General features: G+C 34.4%; 1 protein-coding gene across 1 annotated transcript in view; it reads left to right on the top strand.

Annotated features, from left to right (window-relative positions):
• The window catches only part of LOC149795966 (uncharacterized), a 125,302-nt gene extending 108,615 nt beyond the window's left edge, over positions 1-16,687 (top strand). Inside the window, exons 3-4 of the mRNA XM_089965886.1 lie at positions 7,989-8,143; positions 16,355-16,687. Coding sequence (XP_089822012.1) covers positions 7,989-8,098 — 110 coding nt within the window. The 3' untranslated portion in view covers positions 8,099-8,143; positions 16,355-16,687. The remainder of the gene's footprint in view (positions 1-7,988; positions 8,144-16,354) is intronic.
• The last annotated feature ends 3,776 nt before the right edge of the window (positions 16,688-20,463 follow it).

The raw sequence follows: 20,463 nt of genomic DNA, 5'->3' as shown, positions 1-20,463 counted from the left end.
ACGAGTATAACCGAATGTTTGGCTCCGTAAATAACCTTTCTGACATTTCTGCAGAACCCAAAGATGTGAGACAGTGGAATTGCGCATGAGAATTGTCTATTTGCGCCTGATAACATTAATTTACGCGTAGCAAAACCAAGATTGTACTCAGGGTTGGGATGAGCTACCGGCCACACATCAGCATCAGCGTTATCGGCAAAGTTTCTTGGCCGTCTCACAATGCTAGATCTGTGGTCGGGATGATTAGAATTATCCTTAGCAAACATCACAGTCGGACCAGCAGATCTAGTGTAATCATCTGAGTATCTCGCTAATCCCACGATTGTTGTAGCAACGTCGACATTATCCTGAATCGTTTCAATTTCTTTCCCGTCAATGCTGTATGAGGCACTTCTGAACAGCGCCATGATACCATTATTGACAAGACCAACTTGGAAATCAGCTCCATATGGTGTATTAGCGTCAACATTTGTTACAATTTGCCCCGTGACTTCAAGAAATGCTTCAGCGGGCAAGAAATATCTACTTGTGTCCTGAACTTGTAATTCAATTCGTCCTCGCTGATTGGGATTTCTTGCTTCGTAAGAATAATACTGATAATCACGCACTGACTCATCTTTTAGTATTGGTGCTTCCATATCAAATGCTGGATCAGATACGCGTTTGAACATTTTTATATAAAATCATCGCAGTCTAAAACGAAGTCCGCTTCCTGATATCAAACTTGTATTTATTTGTTCGGGTGTTTGGGTTATTAATTCCGCGAGTTTTTGATTGGCAGCCTGATTTATTACTTTACTGACGTCCGCGGGCATAAGTTCAGTACTGGCCAGTTTCACCGGTGGTGGTTTTTTTGATCTGCGAATTAACCGTGACAGTCTGTCCTTGATTGACGCGAATGCTTTCCCGGCGAGATCACCAACAGATCCAAGGGCTTTATCCTTGATAACATCAATAGCTTTCATCGACAATTGTTTTGCAATCGGTAATGCCTTAGGGGCTATTCTTGAAAACAAACCAGTAATTGTATCACCGAGACCATCACCGTAAGTTGCTCTGTAGACTGGTAATCGCGAGTTCACTACGCGGACTTGTAACACACGAGCGTGTCCGGGTTGAGAATTGTGCACGATCATTTTATTTAATTATTGTTTCTCTAACTAAATTTGCTAGTCGCTGTGGTAACCATCCGCGAGTTCATCAATGAGTCCCCGGTAAACGCCGATATCCATGATGCCACGCTGAAATAGTCGTTGACAGATATCTGCGGCTTCATTTATAATTTCCCGAGAGTTGTTTCCGGCGCGTCTTCCTCCGATGAGAACTTCTAACCGGGACACATCATTAATGATATTATCAGGACAAATGTGGTTGTTATATCCGCTACCAGTGCGACTTTCTTCTTCTTCTTCTTCCTTTTTTCTTTGTTCTCTCCTTGTCTCTATTTCTTTTATTATTTCAGTAAATTCACCAAACAGTTCCCTTTCCTCTTTTTCTATCTCTTCTAGCTCACGTGTGGTCTTCGAGTCTGGTATCCTCGCTTCTAATATTTCTCTTCTACCTTTTAAATCCTGCAGTCTTTTTCTCATACCATCTCTTATTTCTTCTAGTTTGTATTCCACCGATCCCACCAAAGAAGGGGAAGTGTGAGGAGGAGTAGGAGGCCGGGTAATCCTATATTCTTCCTGTTTCCGAGGAGAGAGAGGGCGTGGACGGATAAGTCTAGGTCTACGTGGAAGTTGTTTTATTAACTCACGTTCAATTTCAACTGGATCAGACGATGCAAATACCGGATCTGATCCAATATCTGATACTTTCTTCTCCCACCCTTTTGTCTTTTTTTCCATTTCCGTGTCTTCCTTTTTTTTCCTTTCCTTGTCTTCCTTTTTTCTCTTTTTTTCTTCCTCCCTTTCCATTTTTAATTTCTCCCTCATTTCACTTATTTTTCTTTTTTCTTCATCCCCCTCCTGCTTTTTTATTTCCTTTTCCTGTATTTTTAGCTGTCTTTCCTTTTCCTTTGCCTTCATTCGTTGGTCTCTTAGTTCCTTATTAACCCCAATTACGCCAGTTTTTATAAAATTATAGGTATCATCAGTGCTAGATATTCGAGAAATACCCCTGTTTACTTTGTAAACATAATCCCTCCAATCATTCAGGGTTATACCCGAGGCAGCTCCTGGTTTTAGAAATTCTTGCCGGTTAGGATAATTTAAGACAATCCAAGCAGAAAACTCCCTAAGCTCATCCACGCTAGTAAGTGGAATATTTTTTATATCAGTAATACCATCTTCGGTAAATTTATTAATAAATGTTTCCTTAGCAACTGTCACTACTCCGGCGGCACCTGGATCAACTACAGCACCTTCATCTGCCTGTTGCTGTTTAAGTTCTTCTATTGCTTGAAGTAACCCTCGTTTTGTTTTGGTAGGGTCAGCAGGATCAGGTTTTCCTACAATTGCAGTTTTAACTTCACCAGTAGCTGCTGTAATAGGCTTAAATAATTCCTCCGCGGATGTTGCAAACTCAACCTGCGCTTCTTGTCTTGCTTTTAATTTTTCTCTGACGGAATCACGGACAGGAATAAATTTTTTAATCGCGGCTAGTCGTTGTCGTGCCAATCTAGTTGTGAATGCTTCTCCAATATTTGCCATTATTTATTTGTCCACGATTTAATTTCCCCGCGAAAACTCTTCGAGGGATCGGGGACATTTTTTTTTGTCCTGTATTCTGAATAGAAGGGTTTATTTGTCGAAATAAGCCCTCTATCGGGAAAAGTTTCCGTGAAAGGGTTTATTGTGAAAATAGTTTCGGTCTGTTCCCCCCCTCTGCTGCTCCTCACTCACACTCACTCAGCTGAAAATATACCCGATACAGTGTACTAAACTTGATACAGACATAACGTGAGGACGTTATACATGGTAAGTTAAAAAGATTATATTATAATGGCAATTACAAAACAGAGGTTCAATAGTAAACCTAACCCTGCTTGATAAGACAATAGTAACCAATTCTTTTAAAAAATGTAGCTTTACATTACCAATATAAGTCCTGCACTACGTCGCAACAAGAATAAAAAATGCACGCATTATGGTATGTAAAGAAAACTATAACAAACATGCAAAGGCAAATATGGTAATACGCTAGTTATCACTTAAAACCCAAAACATTACCTACCCCTACAGCTGGAGTTGTGCGAATCCTTTTAGCAGGCCGCTTGCTGACAAAACCATTAGTATTGTAAAGGTCCTTTACATGTAGTGACGTATTTATACCTTTAGAATTTTCGTTATTCTTTATCAAAGGCACCTTGCACGTGTGTCATAGGACGAATCGTACTCACGATTTCGAAATACATAGACCATATTAAAATCACCCTCGGCTATCGTTGTACAGAGAAAAGAAACGAAACCCGAGTACATGTATTTAATTAACAACTCATAGATAATGCTGAAAACATCCCAAATGCAATGAATTATATTAAAATGTTAACAGTAAGTGAACAAATATTTTTGAGAAAGGCAAGACTTATGAACAAAGTTTCAAATAATATAGCCCCATTATATCTCACTGAACTATTTCATACTAGAAATCAATTCAACACTCCCTGTTCAATTTCAGTTAACCACATTTCCATCACAAAATCACATAAGAACTGATCAAGAAAAGATTTCAATATTCAGGAGCATTAATTTGGAACAGAATCCCAAAGGAAATTAGGGAAAGTAGAAATATAAATGCATTTGACTATAATCTAATTCAGTGGATGAAAAGAGGAATCTGTTTGATTTGACAAATACATTACAACTATGTATAAATTTACTAACCTTCCACTTTATTGTCTCACTACGTTTGTACTGTATATACACAATGTACCTAGTTGTACTGTATATACACAATGTACCTAGTTGTATATACACAATGTACCTAGTTGTAGTGTATATACACAATGTACCTAGTTGTACTGTACATACACAATATACCTTGCTGTACTGTATATACACGATGTACCTAGTTGTACTGTATATACACATTGTACCTAGTTGTACTGTATATACACAATATACCTTGCTGTACTGTATATACACAATGTACCCAGTTGTACTGTATATACACATTGTGCCTAGTTGTACAGTATATACAAAATGTATCTAGTTGTACTGTATATACACAGTATACCTAGTTGTACTGTATAACTACACAATGTACCTAGTTGTACTGTATATGCACAAAGTACCTAGTTGTACTGTATAATTACACAATGTATCTAGTTGTACTCTATATACACATTGTACCTAGTTGTACTGTATATACAAAATGTAGCTACTTGTACTGTACATACACAATATACAGAGTTGTACTGCATATACATAATGCACCTTGTTGTACTGTATATGCACAATGTACCTTGTTGTACTGTATATACACAATGTACCTAGTTGTACTGTATATACACAATGTACCTAGTTGCACTGTTTATACACAATGTACCTACTTGTCCTGTATATACCCAATGTACCTAGTTGTACTGTATCTACCCAATGTACCTAGTTGTACTGTATATACATAATGTACCTAGTTGTACTGCATCTATATAATGTACCTAGTTGTACTGTATAATTACACAGTGTACCTAGTTGTACTGTATATACACAATGTACCTAGTTGTACTGTATATACATAATTTACCTAGTTGTACTGTATATATATATATATATATATATATATATATATATATATATATATATATATATATATATAATTTACCTACTTGTACTGTATATACCCAATGTACCTAGTTCTACTGTATATACCCAATGTACCTAGTGTACTGTATATACACAATATACCAAGTTGTACTGTATATACATAATGTACCTAGTTGTACTGTATAATTACACAATGTACCTAGTTGTACTGTATATACACAATGTACCTAGTTGTACTGTATATACACAATGTACCTAGTTGTACTGTATATACACAATGTACCTAGTTGTATTGTATGTACACAATGTACCTAGTGGTATATACAATGTACTTAGTTGTACTGTATATATACAATGTACCTAGTTGTACTGTATAATTACACCATGTACCTAGTTGTACTGTTTATACACACTGTACCTAGTTGTACTGTATATACACAATGTACCTAGTTGTACTGTATATACACAATGTACCTAGGTGCACTGTATATACACAATGTACCTAGTTTTACTGTATATACACAATGTACCTAGTTGTACTGTATATGCATAATTTATCTAGTTGTACTGTATATACACAATGTACCTAGTTGTAATGTATATACACAATGTACCTAGTTGTACTGTATATGCATAATTTATCTAGTTGTACTGTATATACACAATGTGCCTAGTTGTACTGTATATACATAATGTACCTAGTTACACTGTATATAATAATTGACGTAGTTGTACTGTATAATTACACAATGTAGCTAGTTATACTGTATATACACAATGTAGCTAGTTGTACTGTATATACACAATGTACCTAGTTGTACTGTATATACACAATGTACCTAGTTGCACTGTATATACATAATTTACCTAGTTGTACTGTATATACACAATGTACCTAGTTGTACTGTATATACACAATGTACCTAGTTGTACTGTATATATACAATGTACCTAGATGTACTGTATATAGATAATTTACCTAGTTGTACTGTACATACACAATGTACCAAGTTGTATTGTATATACACAATGTACCTAGTTGTACTGTATATACACAATGTACCTAGTTGGAACATGTTCATTCAAATTGTCTGTTTATTATGTCCATATATAAATTTAGCTTATGATTAATATGTGTATGTGTGTGTGTGTGTGTGTGTGTGTGTGTGTGTGTGTGTGTTTGTGTGTGTGTAAATCTGTACATCTACTCAGGATATAAATATGCTCATAACAGAGGGCCACAAAGAGGATAAGTTCTATGCAACTAATGCATTTCAGGACATGAAAGTAGTGGTGGTCCGAGGTCTGGGACCTACAGTTTTCCGAGTAAGACCCTAGACCCTAGACATAAACTTATCAGAAGTCTGTTAGAACTCCCACTTTTCCAAAAAATGGAAATTAAAATCATTTCTCTGCAGTGTAAAATGTCAACAAATATATATGGAAATTTATGTACAAGCAATGTTACTTGTGTACTAACAATTTTGCTGTGCACATGATAGTCAGACTGGAATATGGAGTATAGAAAAGTGTGTGAGCCAGTGCTATTTTATCTCTGAATTCAGTACCCTTTAACATAAGTATCAGTCACATAACCTAAAATCTAATCTCATTCGAAGGTTCTTCACCTTATTACTTAGAATGAGAAAATTCCAAAATCATCAGAGAGGCCCAAGATGTCTGATATAGTGGCTGGCTAATAAATGTGTTCATGCATATTGCATGACTGTTCATATGGTGTAAGTTCGAATTAACCGCTGATTCCGACACTAAGATAAGAACTGACCTGCAACATAAGGCTCTGCTCCAAGATGATCAGTATGAGTCATGAGTTTATTTAACTTTGGTTTTTCATCACTTGGCAAAATCTAAAAAACTGCAAGGAACCCTGAAATGAAGAAAATTGACCTGCCTAAAAAAAGAAGAAGCCATTAAAGGTTGCAAACATTTAAAGAACACTTGAAAACAACTTGGCCATTGATCGAATATGATTGAGTTACAGGAAAATGTTGTGCTGAACCTGTTTGAAGTTCCCTTATTTAGCTGATACGTTCAGCATCCATGGCACAGTGAACTTAATGTTCAGCCCATTTCAGGTGAATGCAAAAAGAAAAGAACGTTTAGATTGTGTAAGAGTCAGTAACTGACAAAATCCAGAAATGGATATCATAATTTTGCTGTATCAGACACCCCAGTCATTAAAGTCATGATTAAACTGAATAAGGAGCAGAGAGATAATATGTCATGTATATTTAATACACCTGTTCTGTTGTAAAAGCAGGAAAGCCATCTTTTATTTGGTAGAAAAACTGGAAGGTGATTCTGAATGGTCAGACTTTGAGACTACAGTAGACAAAGTGTAAATGTGTTTCAGTTTTTATCATGTTAAACATGTTGATGTGACTTTAGTGTGATTTATTTAGAGTCACCTGGCAGTGAAAACAATGTTCATTTTAGAAAGGAAACTGCATTGTTTAAAAATAACTACTTTATTCATTTATTAAAGCTCATACATGTAGCTATACTTTGGTATTGAATTATTATTCAGGGAATTCTGACCTGTTTCTATGGATGTTAGACCTTGCTTCCTCAGAAGATGACAGGTCCTGCATCTGTCACCCATCAACACTAATTTCAAGCCCTGTTTAGTGTCACCCTCTTTAAATAAAATCATCATCATTATTATTATTATAATTATTATTATTATCATTATTATTTTTATTATAACTCAGTAGCCACTGTAAATGAATTCACATTTCCTTGTCACAACAACAAATACATACATTTTGAAAAAATAATTTTATATGTGCAAGTCATAATATTTAGTCAGTCAGTCATGGAGACCATGGAATAATTCCAAGTCCATGGCCCACAGTTTGGGAACCACTACTCTAGTTGACTCACTTTTTAATGCCAATGTATTTTCAGTTGATCAAATAACATGTTTTCAAAAGTATATTTGAATGATTATCCAGTATACACATTAAAGGAAGAAAAACCCCAGCAATTTACTGCCAGCAGTGTCAGGAGATTGTCAAAAATGAACTTTTTGCTGCCAGTGATATACACCAATGTCGTCAGTCATCTGTTTGTAATATCATAAAACTGGCCATTTCCTATTTATTCTATCTATCGATGGACTTAATAGTTTGGGATCACTGTATGTTTGTATATGAAGTTAAAAGGCATTGGAAAATCATAGCCTTTAAGGTAAATAATAAAAGAGCACAATCAGCATGCCATAATGTTTTGGGTTTTTTATTAATTTTTTTGTTTTTTCAGGGTCTCGTATAGGTGGTAGTGGAGATAATAATAAGAGCAGCAATAAAGTGATTGTAGCTGTTGTAGTTACATTTTACTGGTACTGTGCATCACCATGGTGGTTACTGTAGTTATTATATGCAAAAGGAAAAACAGATGCCCCTTCTGGAATAATGGTAAGTGATTTAGTCTTGACAATTGTGTATAGAATAAAACTCCATCATTTAACATATAGTCATTGTCTGTGTCTTCAGACAGTAATGCCCCTGTAGAAATACTCTGATAGATGTAAATCATGGCAAGTGTCAGAGGTAAAACTGATAGTTTCTTTCACAAGAATTGCCATATTATCTATGGAATATGACATAATCTTAGATAACATTTGAACTGTGGTTTTGTTTTGATTTGGTGTTTTATGACAGATAATCACAAGTAGTTCATTTCATTCCGTGCCAGTCGGGTAGCCAAACTGAGCTGATCCATTGGTAGGATTCACACCCGTCCACTTTTGGTACTGAGACTGGGATACAACCAACTGAGCCATATTAATTGCATCCATTAGGTGCCTGCCTATCTATAGGATTTTCCAGACTTATTCTACATCCTGGAGTCCCCAGGGTTTGAAATATGACCTAAAATCTGGCATTTTCACTGTACATGATATATGTTTAAATTGTGTTGTCCTCTGAGAACTTGTGAGTTTTTGTGCAGAAAATGTATTCAAATATTGCCTGTTAAGTATTACAATAAAGTTTCAGTGGTACAAAAATCTGCAAGACTAAACAAAAAGACACAGTCTAAGTGTCTCACAGAAATGAAACAATTCCAGTTAGAAAAAGTTCTACATAATTTTAATGTGAATATTACTCTGTAACATTCCATATAGTCTTAAAAGTGTTTACGAAAATTATTTTCCAGAACATGTTTATTATTTATATTATATTATACAGCATGCATCATAAATCTATTTAGGTCACTTAAATTTCAAGTCAATCTAATGATTTCATATATAGAACAAAGCTGTTTTGATAGAATTTAATAGAATCTCTTTGATTGCAAACAAAACAAATTGCAAAGAAAAGTGATAAATACTGAAATACTACACAGTTTTGGAGGACATGGAGGACATAAATGTTACATTATTCAACTAGAGCTAACTATGATAAATAAAGTAGAGAGTAGGAGATCAGGGAGATGTTTTTTGAATATTATTTGCTTTTTGAGGTATACTTTTGCAAGATATATAGGACACAATTGGTTATGTCATTACCTGTAATTTCAGTAACATGGGTGTAAGGGAAAATTTGTCCAGACACCGGAGATGCTGCCAGGGCATGCAGTTACATGAATCATGCAAAAATTCACAGAAGTCTCACACTTGGTGAACAACGATGTGCAAACATTCCTGCAAATTTTTTAAAGTTGCACATATGAATATGTACTCTGTGTAGTATACAGTTATTATTTAATTAGTGTGCTTGTCACAGCACAAGTCATGCCGCTGGTAGAGGATTATAGAGCTTGTTGTGACATGTCTTTTTTAAGGGTTAGTTCTTGTTGTTTGGCTTAACATGAGTGGTTCTTAAAATAAATTTGATTGGCACATTCAGCCTTGAAACAAACATTCTGTAGTAATTTGAACCTTGCATCAAGGAAATTTTACAAATTTCTGTTGAAAATACAGGCTACCTAAAACACAAAAATGGCTGATTCCCTATATGGTTCATCTTCAGATGACAATTTTGTTTGGCAATTAATGGCTGATGATAATGAAAATGACAGTGAATTTTAAATTTGTGAATTTTGTCTGATTATTGGAGCTGGAAAAGCATTAGTGAAGATACCAGTATGAGATTCTGAAATTAATGTAGAAAAGACAGAATACCATTACTTAGCCAAATTAAAATACAGACAATTCAAATGTAGAGTGCAATTTTCATTTCTTTTCAAACAAAAGTTAGCCCTTTTGGGATTTTGTGCTACAGAACTATATAGCCCTATAAGGTTTATGATAACTTGAATAAATAAGAATCTAAAATGAAATTAGAAATTAAATATATATATCTGATGAAAATATCTCTGTATTAAAGAGGACATGGATGGACTTAAAACCCTAATATAGCATTACGGAGAAGATATCAAATCTGCCATAATAGGCACTGATTTAAAAAAGTGAAATTTTGGCAGAGCTTATGTTAGTGAAAAAAATTATTTTGTTGGAACAGATGTGTGCAAGAAACAGTATCTATGAACTGTGGAAAATTATACTTAACAGTAAGGAATAGTTTGCTTATTTGTTTATGCTGGATATGTCCCTTCGTACAGCACACTGAAAGGGGGATCTCAGCACAGAATAACACTCATACACAGATAAGGCACAGATTAAGCTCAGAAACAATCAACAGATTAATGTTTATAAAGCAAAGATGACATCATTAAATGATTTTGTTTCCAGTACAGCTGGAAGAAAGACAGATATTGAAGTGTTAGGTAAATGTTGAACTATGTTTCCTCCTCCCCATCTTTTTTCTTCTCCCCCCACCTTATTTTTCTGACAAGTAAGGAACTACCCCCATTAAGTAAACTCCTGGCAGCATCTCAGAGACATTTAGTCTTGGGACAAGCAAGTTTCAGCAGTATTCAGCACTGTGATTTCACTTCTCCACTTCACTTCTTACTAAAACACACAGTTAGCTGATGCAAGCTTGATTTTAAATTCATGAAAATATTAAGATAAGAGTGAAGACAGCACCCTTCTTATATATAACCTCATTAGATATAATAAAAGATATAGCTTATATGTAACTCAAGAGAATTGTAGCTTCATACATAGTCCTCAATTTCTTAATTGTGTTCATATTTACAGTGAATGTTTTAGTAATCTGGGTGTCATTGTAATGTGGAAAATTTTGTCTTTCAATTGTCTGTCACATATCTTTGTGAGATAGAATTTTGAGAAGTTAAGAGCCAGAGATTGTCAGAGGTAGAGGTTTTGATTTTTTTTGTCTGGTCAGTCAGTGTTATGCTTCCCCTTGGTCATCAATATATTTTAGACTGCAATTTTTTAAAAATACTTTGTCATACCAAAGCACAGCCACCACCAGATTTTCATATAAGTACATAATTACTTTTTGCAAGAAAAATCTCACAAACTTGCATTGAAAGAAACATTCCAAGCTTCTTTGCAATTTCCATCAACTTTGTTACTAAGTACGTTAGTCAAACCTCCACAGAGAGTTTCTCAAGGAAACCTATCAAACGAAAGACTACTGACTGGTAAATAAAATCGAGAGGCTATTATGTAATAACCCCATTAAATTATAATCACTCAGCTGTTGTTTTTATATTAAGTGCTCTATAAATAGATTAAAATTTTGTGTGGAAGTAGGTGGAAATTGGCAGAGACTCTTAAAATACTTGTTTTTTTATACAAGTTAGAACACGTTCAATGTGAAAAGTAATTACATATAGCAATACCTGCACATTGAGGCATAATACATGCTGTAAAGTTGCATTGTCTTATAAGTACAGAAGACCTAGACTGAGGGTAGCACTGCTTGGACAGATAAAATGTGACAATCTCTGGGTTTTTTATTCATAGAGTGTGTATCTGTATCAAGAACAAGCATGTAGTCAAGTTTTACCTGACATGGCCATTTGTAGTAAGTGATGAATGGTTTACCTGAATCTTGCTACAATCAACTGAGTGCGCCATAAATGTACATTATGTTTTTGAGCCCAGTTAAAATCTCTTCAATAAGTCTATATTTAGAAAATTCCCTTTCTCTTCAAAGTAAATGAGAGCTATTAGAGCAGTAGTAATCATTGTTGTCTGCACAGATAAAAACATACACATATGTACAGCCCACTGCATTCTTTGGGCAACATGCAGAGTTTCATACCACCAATCCCCGGAGGAGGGCTGTGAGGGCCAACTTTTGTACTTACATCTACTTGTACTTTTCAGTACATTCTTTGTTAATATTTATGCATGTAGCTCAGGTGTTTTGCACATTGAATATGTACTGTTGTTGTACCTGTAAGGATGAAACTTGATGAAGGAATGATGCATCTTGAGGAGAACTTCACACAAAATCCATTCTCTGTGGACCATATTTCACTCATCTCTGTCTTTGGTTAACGTTTGTGCTTATTTCCATTAGTCATTATTCATGCTAGTATTACTTAGAATAGCCAATTGAAACCATCCCTGTTAGTGCCAAACCCTTCTCTACGATTCACATTTTATTGGTATAGGTTATGTTTGGACATTTATCTAATGGCTAAGTAGGTTTTACTTGTACTCTTTTTACTTTGTGAGGTAATTCATTGTCATTTTGGAACGTGTTATTGTGGTCCACACTTTTTATGCTTCACAGACTTTGCTTCTGATTTCTACTTTAAGTTTATTTCTAAAGCTTATTTCATGCTAGATGATCATTAACCTAGATGATTATATGTATCTTGATAAAAGATGGTCACTTTGACTTACAATAAACATTTTACTGGCTTAGGTCAAATTTTGCATTGAGCTCATAATCAGACAGGTGCATTGTTCCATGGATATAAATTATTTTATGTAGATTCATCAAACTTGATAAAATGCATCTTGATAACTACTACACACAAAATAATATTGTACATATTTGTAATGTTTCACCAAGTTAGGCTAAATTTTGTGTTGTAAGTTTGCTTTTCTCATGCAGTGTTCACTCATGAAACTAGATCATTTTATGCATCTCTACCACCTTCTATGAAAAAGGTCACAGTTTATTGGCCTATGTTGTTTCTGCTTTTAGTTCATTGCCAAATATGATTAATGTGCCATATACACATACTGTTTTAAGAAGAATAATGAAACGATGATGAGCGCTACATCCTTATCGCAAAAGTAGGTCACTGACCTTATTTCATTCTTTGCTGTATTGGGTTCAGTCCCAAAACATAATTGATGCTAAAAATTATTAGATTAGACAATGTTTGCATCTCTATTACTATCACATACTTCTAGCAAAATAATCACATTTCACAATTTGCTGGCTTATTTCATTTTTTGCATTTAGCTAAGTCCACACACCTCTTACATAATTGTATCCTGTATAATATTGTTAGACCTGGAGTTATGAAACTTTGTAAGAGGATGATCATGATGAGTACTACACTCTCATCTTCAAGTAGGTCATTGCCCCATGTTTCATGCTTCATTGCATTTGATTCATTTTTTGCATTTTTTGCTGTTATTTAAGTTAGATGATTGTATACATCACTAGGCAATACTAACGTATTAGCAATAGTTATTGAAGGTTTTTCATCAGGAAGTATGACTGGGTGCCAGGAACTGGGCACTGGTCACCAGAAAATGAGTCAAGTGACAGTCACAAAAGGGATTTCACCAGTTATCAGGCCCTGTTAACATGGCATTGTGCATTGGACACTGGCAACCAGTAAACAAGTGATGTCTCAAGTGAAATTCACCAAGTGTACATTACCTGACACCAAGCAGCAAACTTTGAGTTACCAGGCAACAGACACTGGGCCCATATCACCAAGTACTCAATAAATATACCTGGGAACTGTTTATGGTGTCCGGCACCAAGCAGCAAAGTGCCTCTAGCTACGGGGTTCATTCACTCTCTTGGCCTTAAAGCACTCCATTCCATTTTAAAAACCTTTAATCACAGCTGTTGTTTCGAAAACTCATTTAATTCATTAAAAAAAAATTTTTTATCCATGAAAAGTATTTGAAAATTGCTGAAAAACTTAAATGTTTCCCCAGGCTCGTGGAATTTATCAAAGGGAATACAAAATGTTAAGACTGAATATACTTCAATTCTTAAATTCAGATTTCTTTTCACATACATATTTTCCAAAAGTAAAGAATAAATTCAGAAAAATAAAAAAACAATCAAATGACATGGTAGTATCCATTTTTTTGTAGATGCACTATTTGTTTTTTATTTCTTCTACTTTTGTATCTTTGTATATAGTATGGTGGCGGAAAAAAAAGAACATGATGATGTTGTTCAGTGTCCATTAAAAATATTCAAGACTCAATCCTGAAAATGATTTACCTTTCAAGCAAAGTTGCCAGCTTCATCACCCTCGCTAGAAGGCAGTCAGCTTAAAATATTTACACTGCCACATGGAGAAATATTCTGTAACTGGTGCAGTGGGAAACAATGATCTGTTCCCATTTAACTGGGAATCTTTTATTTCTGTCTTTTTTTTAATAAATGACTGGTCAATATTACCCATTGAGGGATATAGAGCAGCCCTTTCCACTACTGTTAAGTTGTCTCTGGGTTTCATCACAGGGATGGATCCTCATTTTTCAGAACTGATCAGATACATTGAGATTCAGAGCCCAGTCTTTTTTCAATGCTTTGGTGTAACATTTTGTGTTTTGCTCTTGGTTGTTATCTGAACATCCATAAGAAACCCTGAGTTTCTTCAGGAATCTAACCCTCAAGACTCTCTTCTTTATGTTTCCTGTATCAGCAAGGAGTAGTGGAATTCATGCCATGCAGCAAGCTCAGCCCACTACAATACTAAGATCACAGAAAGATCCAGCTGCAAAGAGCTCTTCTAGATTACTAACAAGCTAATGTCAAGGAACAAATGTACACCACTTTCAACTACCTTCTCTGCTGTCAACTTTCCAGAACTGTTTGCAAATTTCTTCCGTGACAAAGTACAAACAATTAGAGAGAACTTGACAACACAATTACAATAGACTCGTCACCATACAGTTGCAATACAGAATTTCAGTGGCAACCGCTATCAGCATTTGAACCTGTCTCTATGGATTTAGTATGTACAGTCGTGATGAAGAGTGTACCAAAGTTATGTGAACTTGACCCAATTCCTACATCACTGCAGCTCGAATTCTTAGATCTAATATTGCCTTCACTAACTGATGTTATTAATACCTCTCTCTTATCCACGGAATGCCCATCAGTTTTCAAAACTGCCATTGTAAAGCCTCTGCTGAAGAAACCAACATGTATATCATCTGAATTCAAACAGTCTTTTTAGCAATGTACAGTCCGCATTTCACCCTTGCCACAGTACTGAAACTACTCTTCTGAAGGTTAAGTTAATGACCTTCTCTCTGCTTTTGATAGCAGAAAGATTACAGTCCTCACCCTCCTTGATTTGTCTGCAGCATTTGACACAATAGACCATGATATATTACTTCACCATCTCCAGCATGTATTTGGCATTCATGATACAGCCTCACTGTGGTTCAAGTCCTACTTGGTCAACAGGACACAAATTGTATCTGCAAATGGAATACACTCCAGCCCAGTTGATCTATGTTGTGGTGTTCAACAGGGGTGTATTGTTGGACCTGTTCTTTTCATTCTATACACTTAGCCACTCTCAAGTGTCATAGATTTCATTCGGAAATAACTTTCAAGACTGGACTATTTTAATTCAGTTATGTCTGTTTCACCTCTATATCTGCTCCAGAAACTTTAAAAAGTTCAAAACACAGCTGCTCAGATCATTCTTAGACTACCATGATCAGAGAAAACCTCCCCCCTGCTCTGTACCCTACACTGGCTACCCATTGAATCCAGAATCAAATACAAAATTTGTTCTCTGTGCTACGTTTCACTGTCTGACTCTAGTCCAGCATAGCTATCCGACCTCACCCATGTGTACACACCAGCAAGATACCTACTCATTATTCCCACTATGAAAATGAAGTCATATGGACAACGTTATTTTGCATACCAGGGCCCAGCAAAGTGGAATGAATTGCGCACTGAATTTAGACACAAAGACACAGTGATCTCATTCAAGAGTTATCTTAAAACTCACCAATTTTGACTGCAAGAACAAACTTAAAGACCTAATAATGTTTCTACCTTAAGTATTTTCATCATGTTTTATATTTTCTAGTTTCATGGTGTTTGTTTTTTGTAATTATATCATTATATACTTTTTTATGTTATAAGTGTCGTCTAATGTTGGAAAGCATTTAGAGCTTCTAAAGCTTAGGTGCTATGCAAAGTCCTCATTATTATTATTATTATTATTTGTAGAAAAGGGTTATTTTTATTTCAGTGAGAACTATTATTCAGTTTTGCTTTTTTGACAACAAGGTTTTCTTGCCATGAATCAGCCACCTTCTGGTACCTTTGTTAGCTTGTTATATTGAAATCCCCAGTCTCAGTTGCATCTTTGGCAAAGGAAAATAAATGTTTGAAACCCTATCTTTGTATGTCAATGTCTTTTCAGTTATTCATCAGAATTATTTTTATGCTTTTGTTATAGACTTATATTACAGAATTAAATTAATTGTACAACAAAAGTATTAATTTTTTTGTGCCTTTACCACTTCCAGTCTAATAATTTCTCTTTTTTCTTCTGATTTTAAGCTACCAACATTTGCAAGACTTCAGAAGAGGAACAGACCACAAACCAAGAAGAAATCTCTGACCAATCTTTGTCAACCTTAATTGAGAAATGCAATGATTTGTAAAGGCAACTGAAAATTTTTGTTTAATTTCAATGAATTTATCAACGTTAATAATTCATGTTAAATTTTGCAATTCTTCCCAGTTTGGAACCACATTATGTTTTAATTGTATCAGTAATTTCAGTGGACATCATTGCGTTAAAAATCCAATATTGGAATTTATATGTACGAGTTTGGTGTAAGATTTTTCTATCTTTATTCATATATAAATAAACATCTATTATTTGCGTTATCATTCTTACTGTCATCATTGTAATATTCTAACCCTACCCAGTTCATTCTGTTACACCAACGAAAATCCGCTTACAAATGTATATTGATGAATGAAATGGCTACATTTAATTCAGTCTTTGATGCTTTTCATTTTTAAAATCGGTGTGTGTGGATGGGTTACAAGTAAATTGAAAGGTCAGCAAATAATATACACAATGACTCAAATGATTCTTTTAAAATCTAAAGTAGGTTGAGAAGGACAAGATGCCATGCATAATAATGGCACCAAATTACATGTAGTTTTTTTTTATAAGTTCTTGTACAGAATTTGTAGTTATCACTGGTGTCCATTTTTGACATGTAATTTGCCATTTGCTCTATAATATAAGCATGATTGCCATACCTGAGTAAAGTTTTTTAAGGTCGCTTACATCAAAGCAAACTACCACTGAGTAGTTATGATATTAGTCATTTTAAAAGAATTATTTCTGAACCCTCTTTATCGTATTTTAGAGATATCAATGAAGTTTAGACCAGTGGAGCCCATGATAAAAAAACAACATACTTCATTCAGCAAAAGTTAAACTCCTCTGTGCAGTGTGCCATAATGTACATTTAATGAAAGCCACTAAATCTGAATGTTTAACGCTGTTTGTGTTCTTGTCATAATGGTATCACATTTTAACAAATTAGGTATTTGCATTTCAAAGCAAGAATTTAATTACTGGTGATGTTTGACAACATTAATGCAATATTACTTAAACTGACAATAGTAAACTTGAACACAAAATGGAAATTCTACTGTGAGTTCAACATTGTGCTAAATTAAATGATCAATTCTTATTATTGTCCAATCAAATTATACATATAGTAATTGCAAAGAAATGATAAGATAGCAGAGTAAAATTATGCATTTGTCTTGCCTTTTCAAAACAAATTATATTAATTTATAACATTTCTATTTATTTGTATCAATATCTATTCATAATGATAGTGCATAACAACTGTGGTAATTTTTTTAAATGCCACTTTGATTGGTTTTCTATCTATATCTATTCATGATGACAGTGCCTAATGAACATGGTAATATTTTTAAATGACAATCTGATTGATAAAAGATACGTCATATCAATCAGTAGAAAAAGGAAAAAATAAGGTGTACCAATATTTACGGTATATGAAAATATTGCTGTTATTTCATATTCCAACTTTCCTTGGTTTTAAAAAATATCAAGCTGTTCCATGATGTACCATCATTATGTTAGGTCAAACCACACCAAAATTACATTTTTGTGGCATAGACTCTTTTGAGATTAAATTTGTAACGATTATTTTAAGCAAACATCTTAAGTAATGTGTTAGTACAAAAGTCAATACGCACTTTAGTAAAATTACCGTAATTCAATAAATATTTTAAATAAATAATTCCTCTTGAATTTTTTCTTATTTCAACAACACTCAGATCATGAATGGATTCCCTGACTGGTCTAAAACTAAATGAATTGTTTGTTCATCAGACCCTTATTTCTACATGTTCATGATTGACACATTTTTGCTTGATCTATGTCATAAAAGAATGTGAAACAGTCCAATGAAAAGAAGTCTAATTGTAAATAAGATATGCCTTGAACTGAAAGGCTATGTAAATATTTTGCTGACAAATTATAATCATGGACACAAGTTAAGCATACAGTATTGATTAAATATACATAACAATACATGGTGATATCAACATAGGGCATCACTAAAAGCCATATTAGGATGTCAAATTGATCAAGAGTGAAAATGGTACTGATCCGAGATCCAGAATGGCCACCACAGCAGCCATCTCAAATATTTTGTTCTATGCTACTTTTCCTGAATAGAAAGTCATACCACCATATTCCTTGTATGACTGTTTATAATCTCTTGCTGGTTCTTAATGAAAATGGTTCCACTTGGATATCCAACATTTCCACCACAGCAGCCATCTTGGAAATCTGGTTACTAAACTCATAAATGGCCATTTCAGTACAGGAGTTTCACTAAATGACTTGTTACAATAACTTGTTGGTCCTAAATGAAAATGAGACCGATCTGACATCCAATATACAGCCATGTTGAAAATCTTATTATTGCTTCTCCTCCTGAATGGAAAATCATATTGATATGGGGTTTAACTAGAAGAATGCTTATGGTGTCTTGTTTGTCCTAAATGAAAATTGTTCCTATCAGACATGCAATATAGCTACCACAGTGTCCATCTTGAATGTTTTTATGGCTACTCCTCCAGAAGAGATGGTCATATCAACTTGGGGTTTTCATATAATGACTATTTATATCTACTTGTTCTGTAATGAAAATCATGCAGATCAGACATCTACTATGTGGACCATGACATCCATTATGAAAATCCTGCTATATCTACTCATCCTGAATGGCGGTCACCAGCAACCAATAATGTGGTAGCCACAGATATTAATTATGATATTAATTATTAATCATGTAAAATACGAATTTCATTATTTATTAACACTCAATTTTGAATTTTGTATACATAGTGTACATTAATTTTCCAAAACTTATAACCAATCCATGGGTACAAGTTACCCATTTTGATTCAGTATCATACATCACAATTTCTGCTAATTTTATGGTTGTATTGTAAATGGTGGCTCAAAATTGGTCAGATTTGTGACTTGAAAGAGTATAATAAAGAGTTTTCCGAAAAAAGCCAAATGGAAAACCCCATTTAGTAAGGCAAACTTGATCAGTCCACCACAGGAGAAATACGTCTGAGTATCCTTTCCAGGTAAATCCTCTGGCTGGCTGACTAAATTCCAGTCACTTTATGCTGTATCCTTGTTATGCATAAACACTTGGCAAATGAGCTCATCCAAGACTATGTGCACAACAGCACATCCGTTCATTTGGAACACTATACTTTTGGACTTGTGATAGAACTTCTATGATTATTTTGATTTAATACACAATACTGTTAAGTTCCTTTAAATTTTCAAGTTTTATCCTAGGGAAATAAATCAATTGTTGAATACTTCTAAACTTGCTGATTTGATTTTTCTGTTAGTTTCTTTAAGACTATAGAGTCCTAACATAAATTGTTAGCCACTCCGTGACATGAACTTTGTTTTAAAAATATTTCAGAGGATATAAAAAATTATCATACAAGTTTAAAAATTAAAATTATTTCAGAGGTTTCATTTTTTCTGGTAAAGAATTTATTTTCACATATTTGTTAAAATTTTAATTGAAACCAGCTTTTACTATGTCATCTAAAAAAGTGGAGAACTTTACTTTTAAATCCTACATAAGATGGGTCATAGGAAGGACAAGCTGCTGGAGATTGCCAGATATTATGATCTTTCTGAAGTGAATGGTTCTTTAAGGAAGCAAGAGATAAAGAAAGCCTTGATTCAATTATTTGGTGGAAAATACATCTTGGGATAAAAGTGTTTTAGGTTGAATAAGTTGTTGTTGCTGTAGGGTTTAACGCCATTTTTCAGCACACAATAGGCTATACATGGTGGCCAGTATTAATGGTGGAGGAAGAACCCAGAAAAGAACCACTGACCCATGAGAAGCTACTGGCAAGCTTTCTCACATACCCACATTGGCCGAATCTGAGACTCGAAAACATCCAGACAGAGGTGAGATGGTAGTGATCCGTAACAGAGAGCGCTTTAGACCACTTGGCCACTCGAGGCCCCCAGTTTAATAAGTAATTCAGCAATAAAAATACCAGATTAGCAAATGACCAAAATCCAAAATCAGAAATACAGAGAGAGAGAGAGAGAG

This window comes from Sinohyriopsis cumingii, chromosome 7 (assembly GCF_028554795.1).
Source record: "Sinohyriopsis cumingii isolate HCF-2022 chromosome 7, ASM2855479v2, whole genome shotgun sequence".
NCBI classification, from domain to species: Eukaryota; Metazoa; Mollusca; class Bivalvia; order Unionida; family Unionidae; genus Sinohyriopsis; species Sinohyriopsis cumingii.
This window is presented reverse-complemented; position numbering and strand designations above follow the sequence as displayed.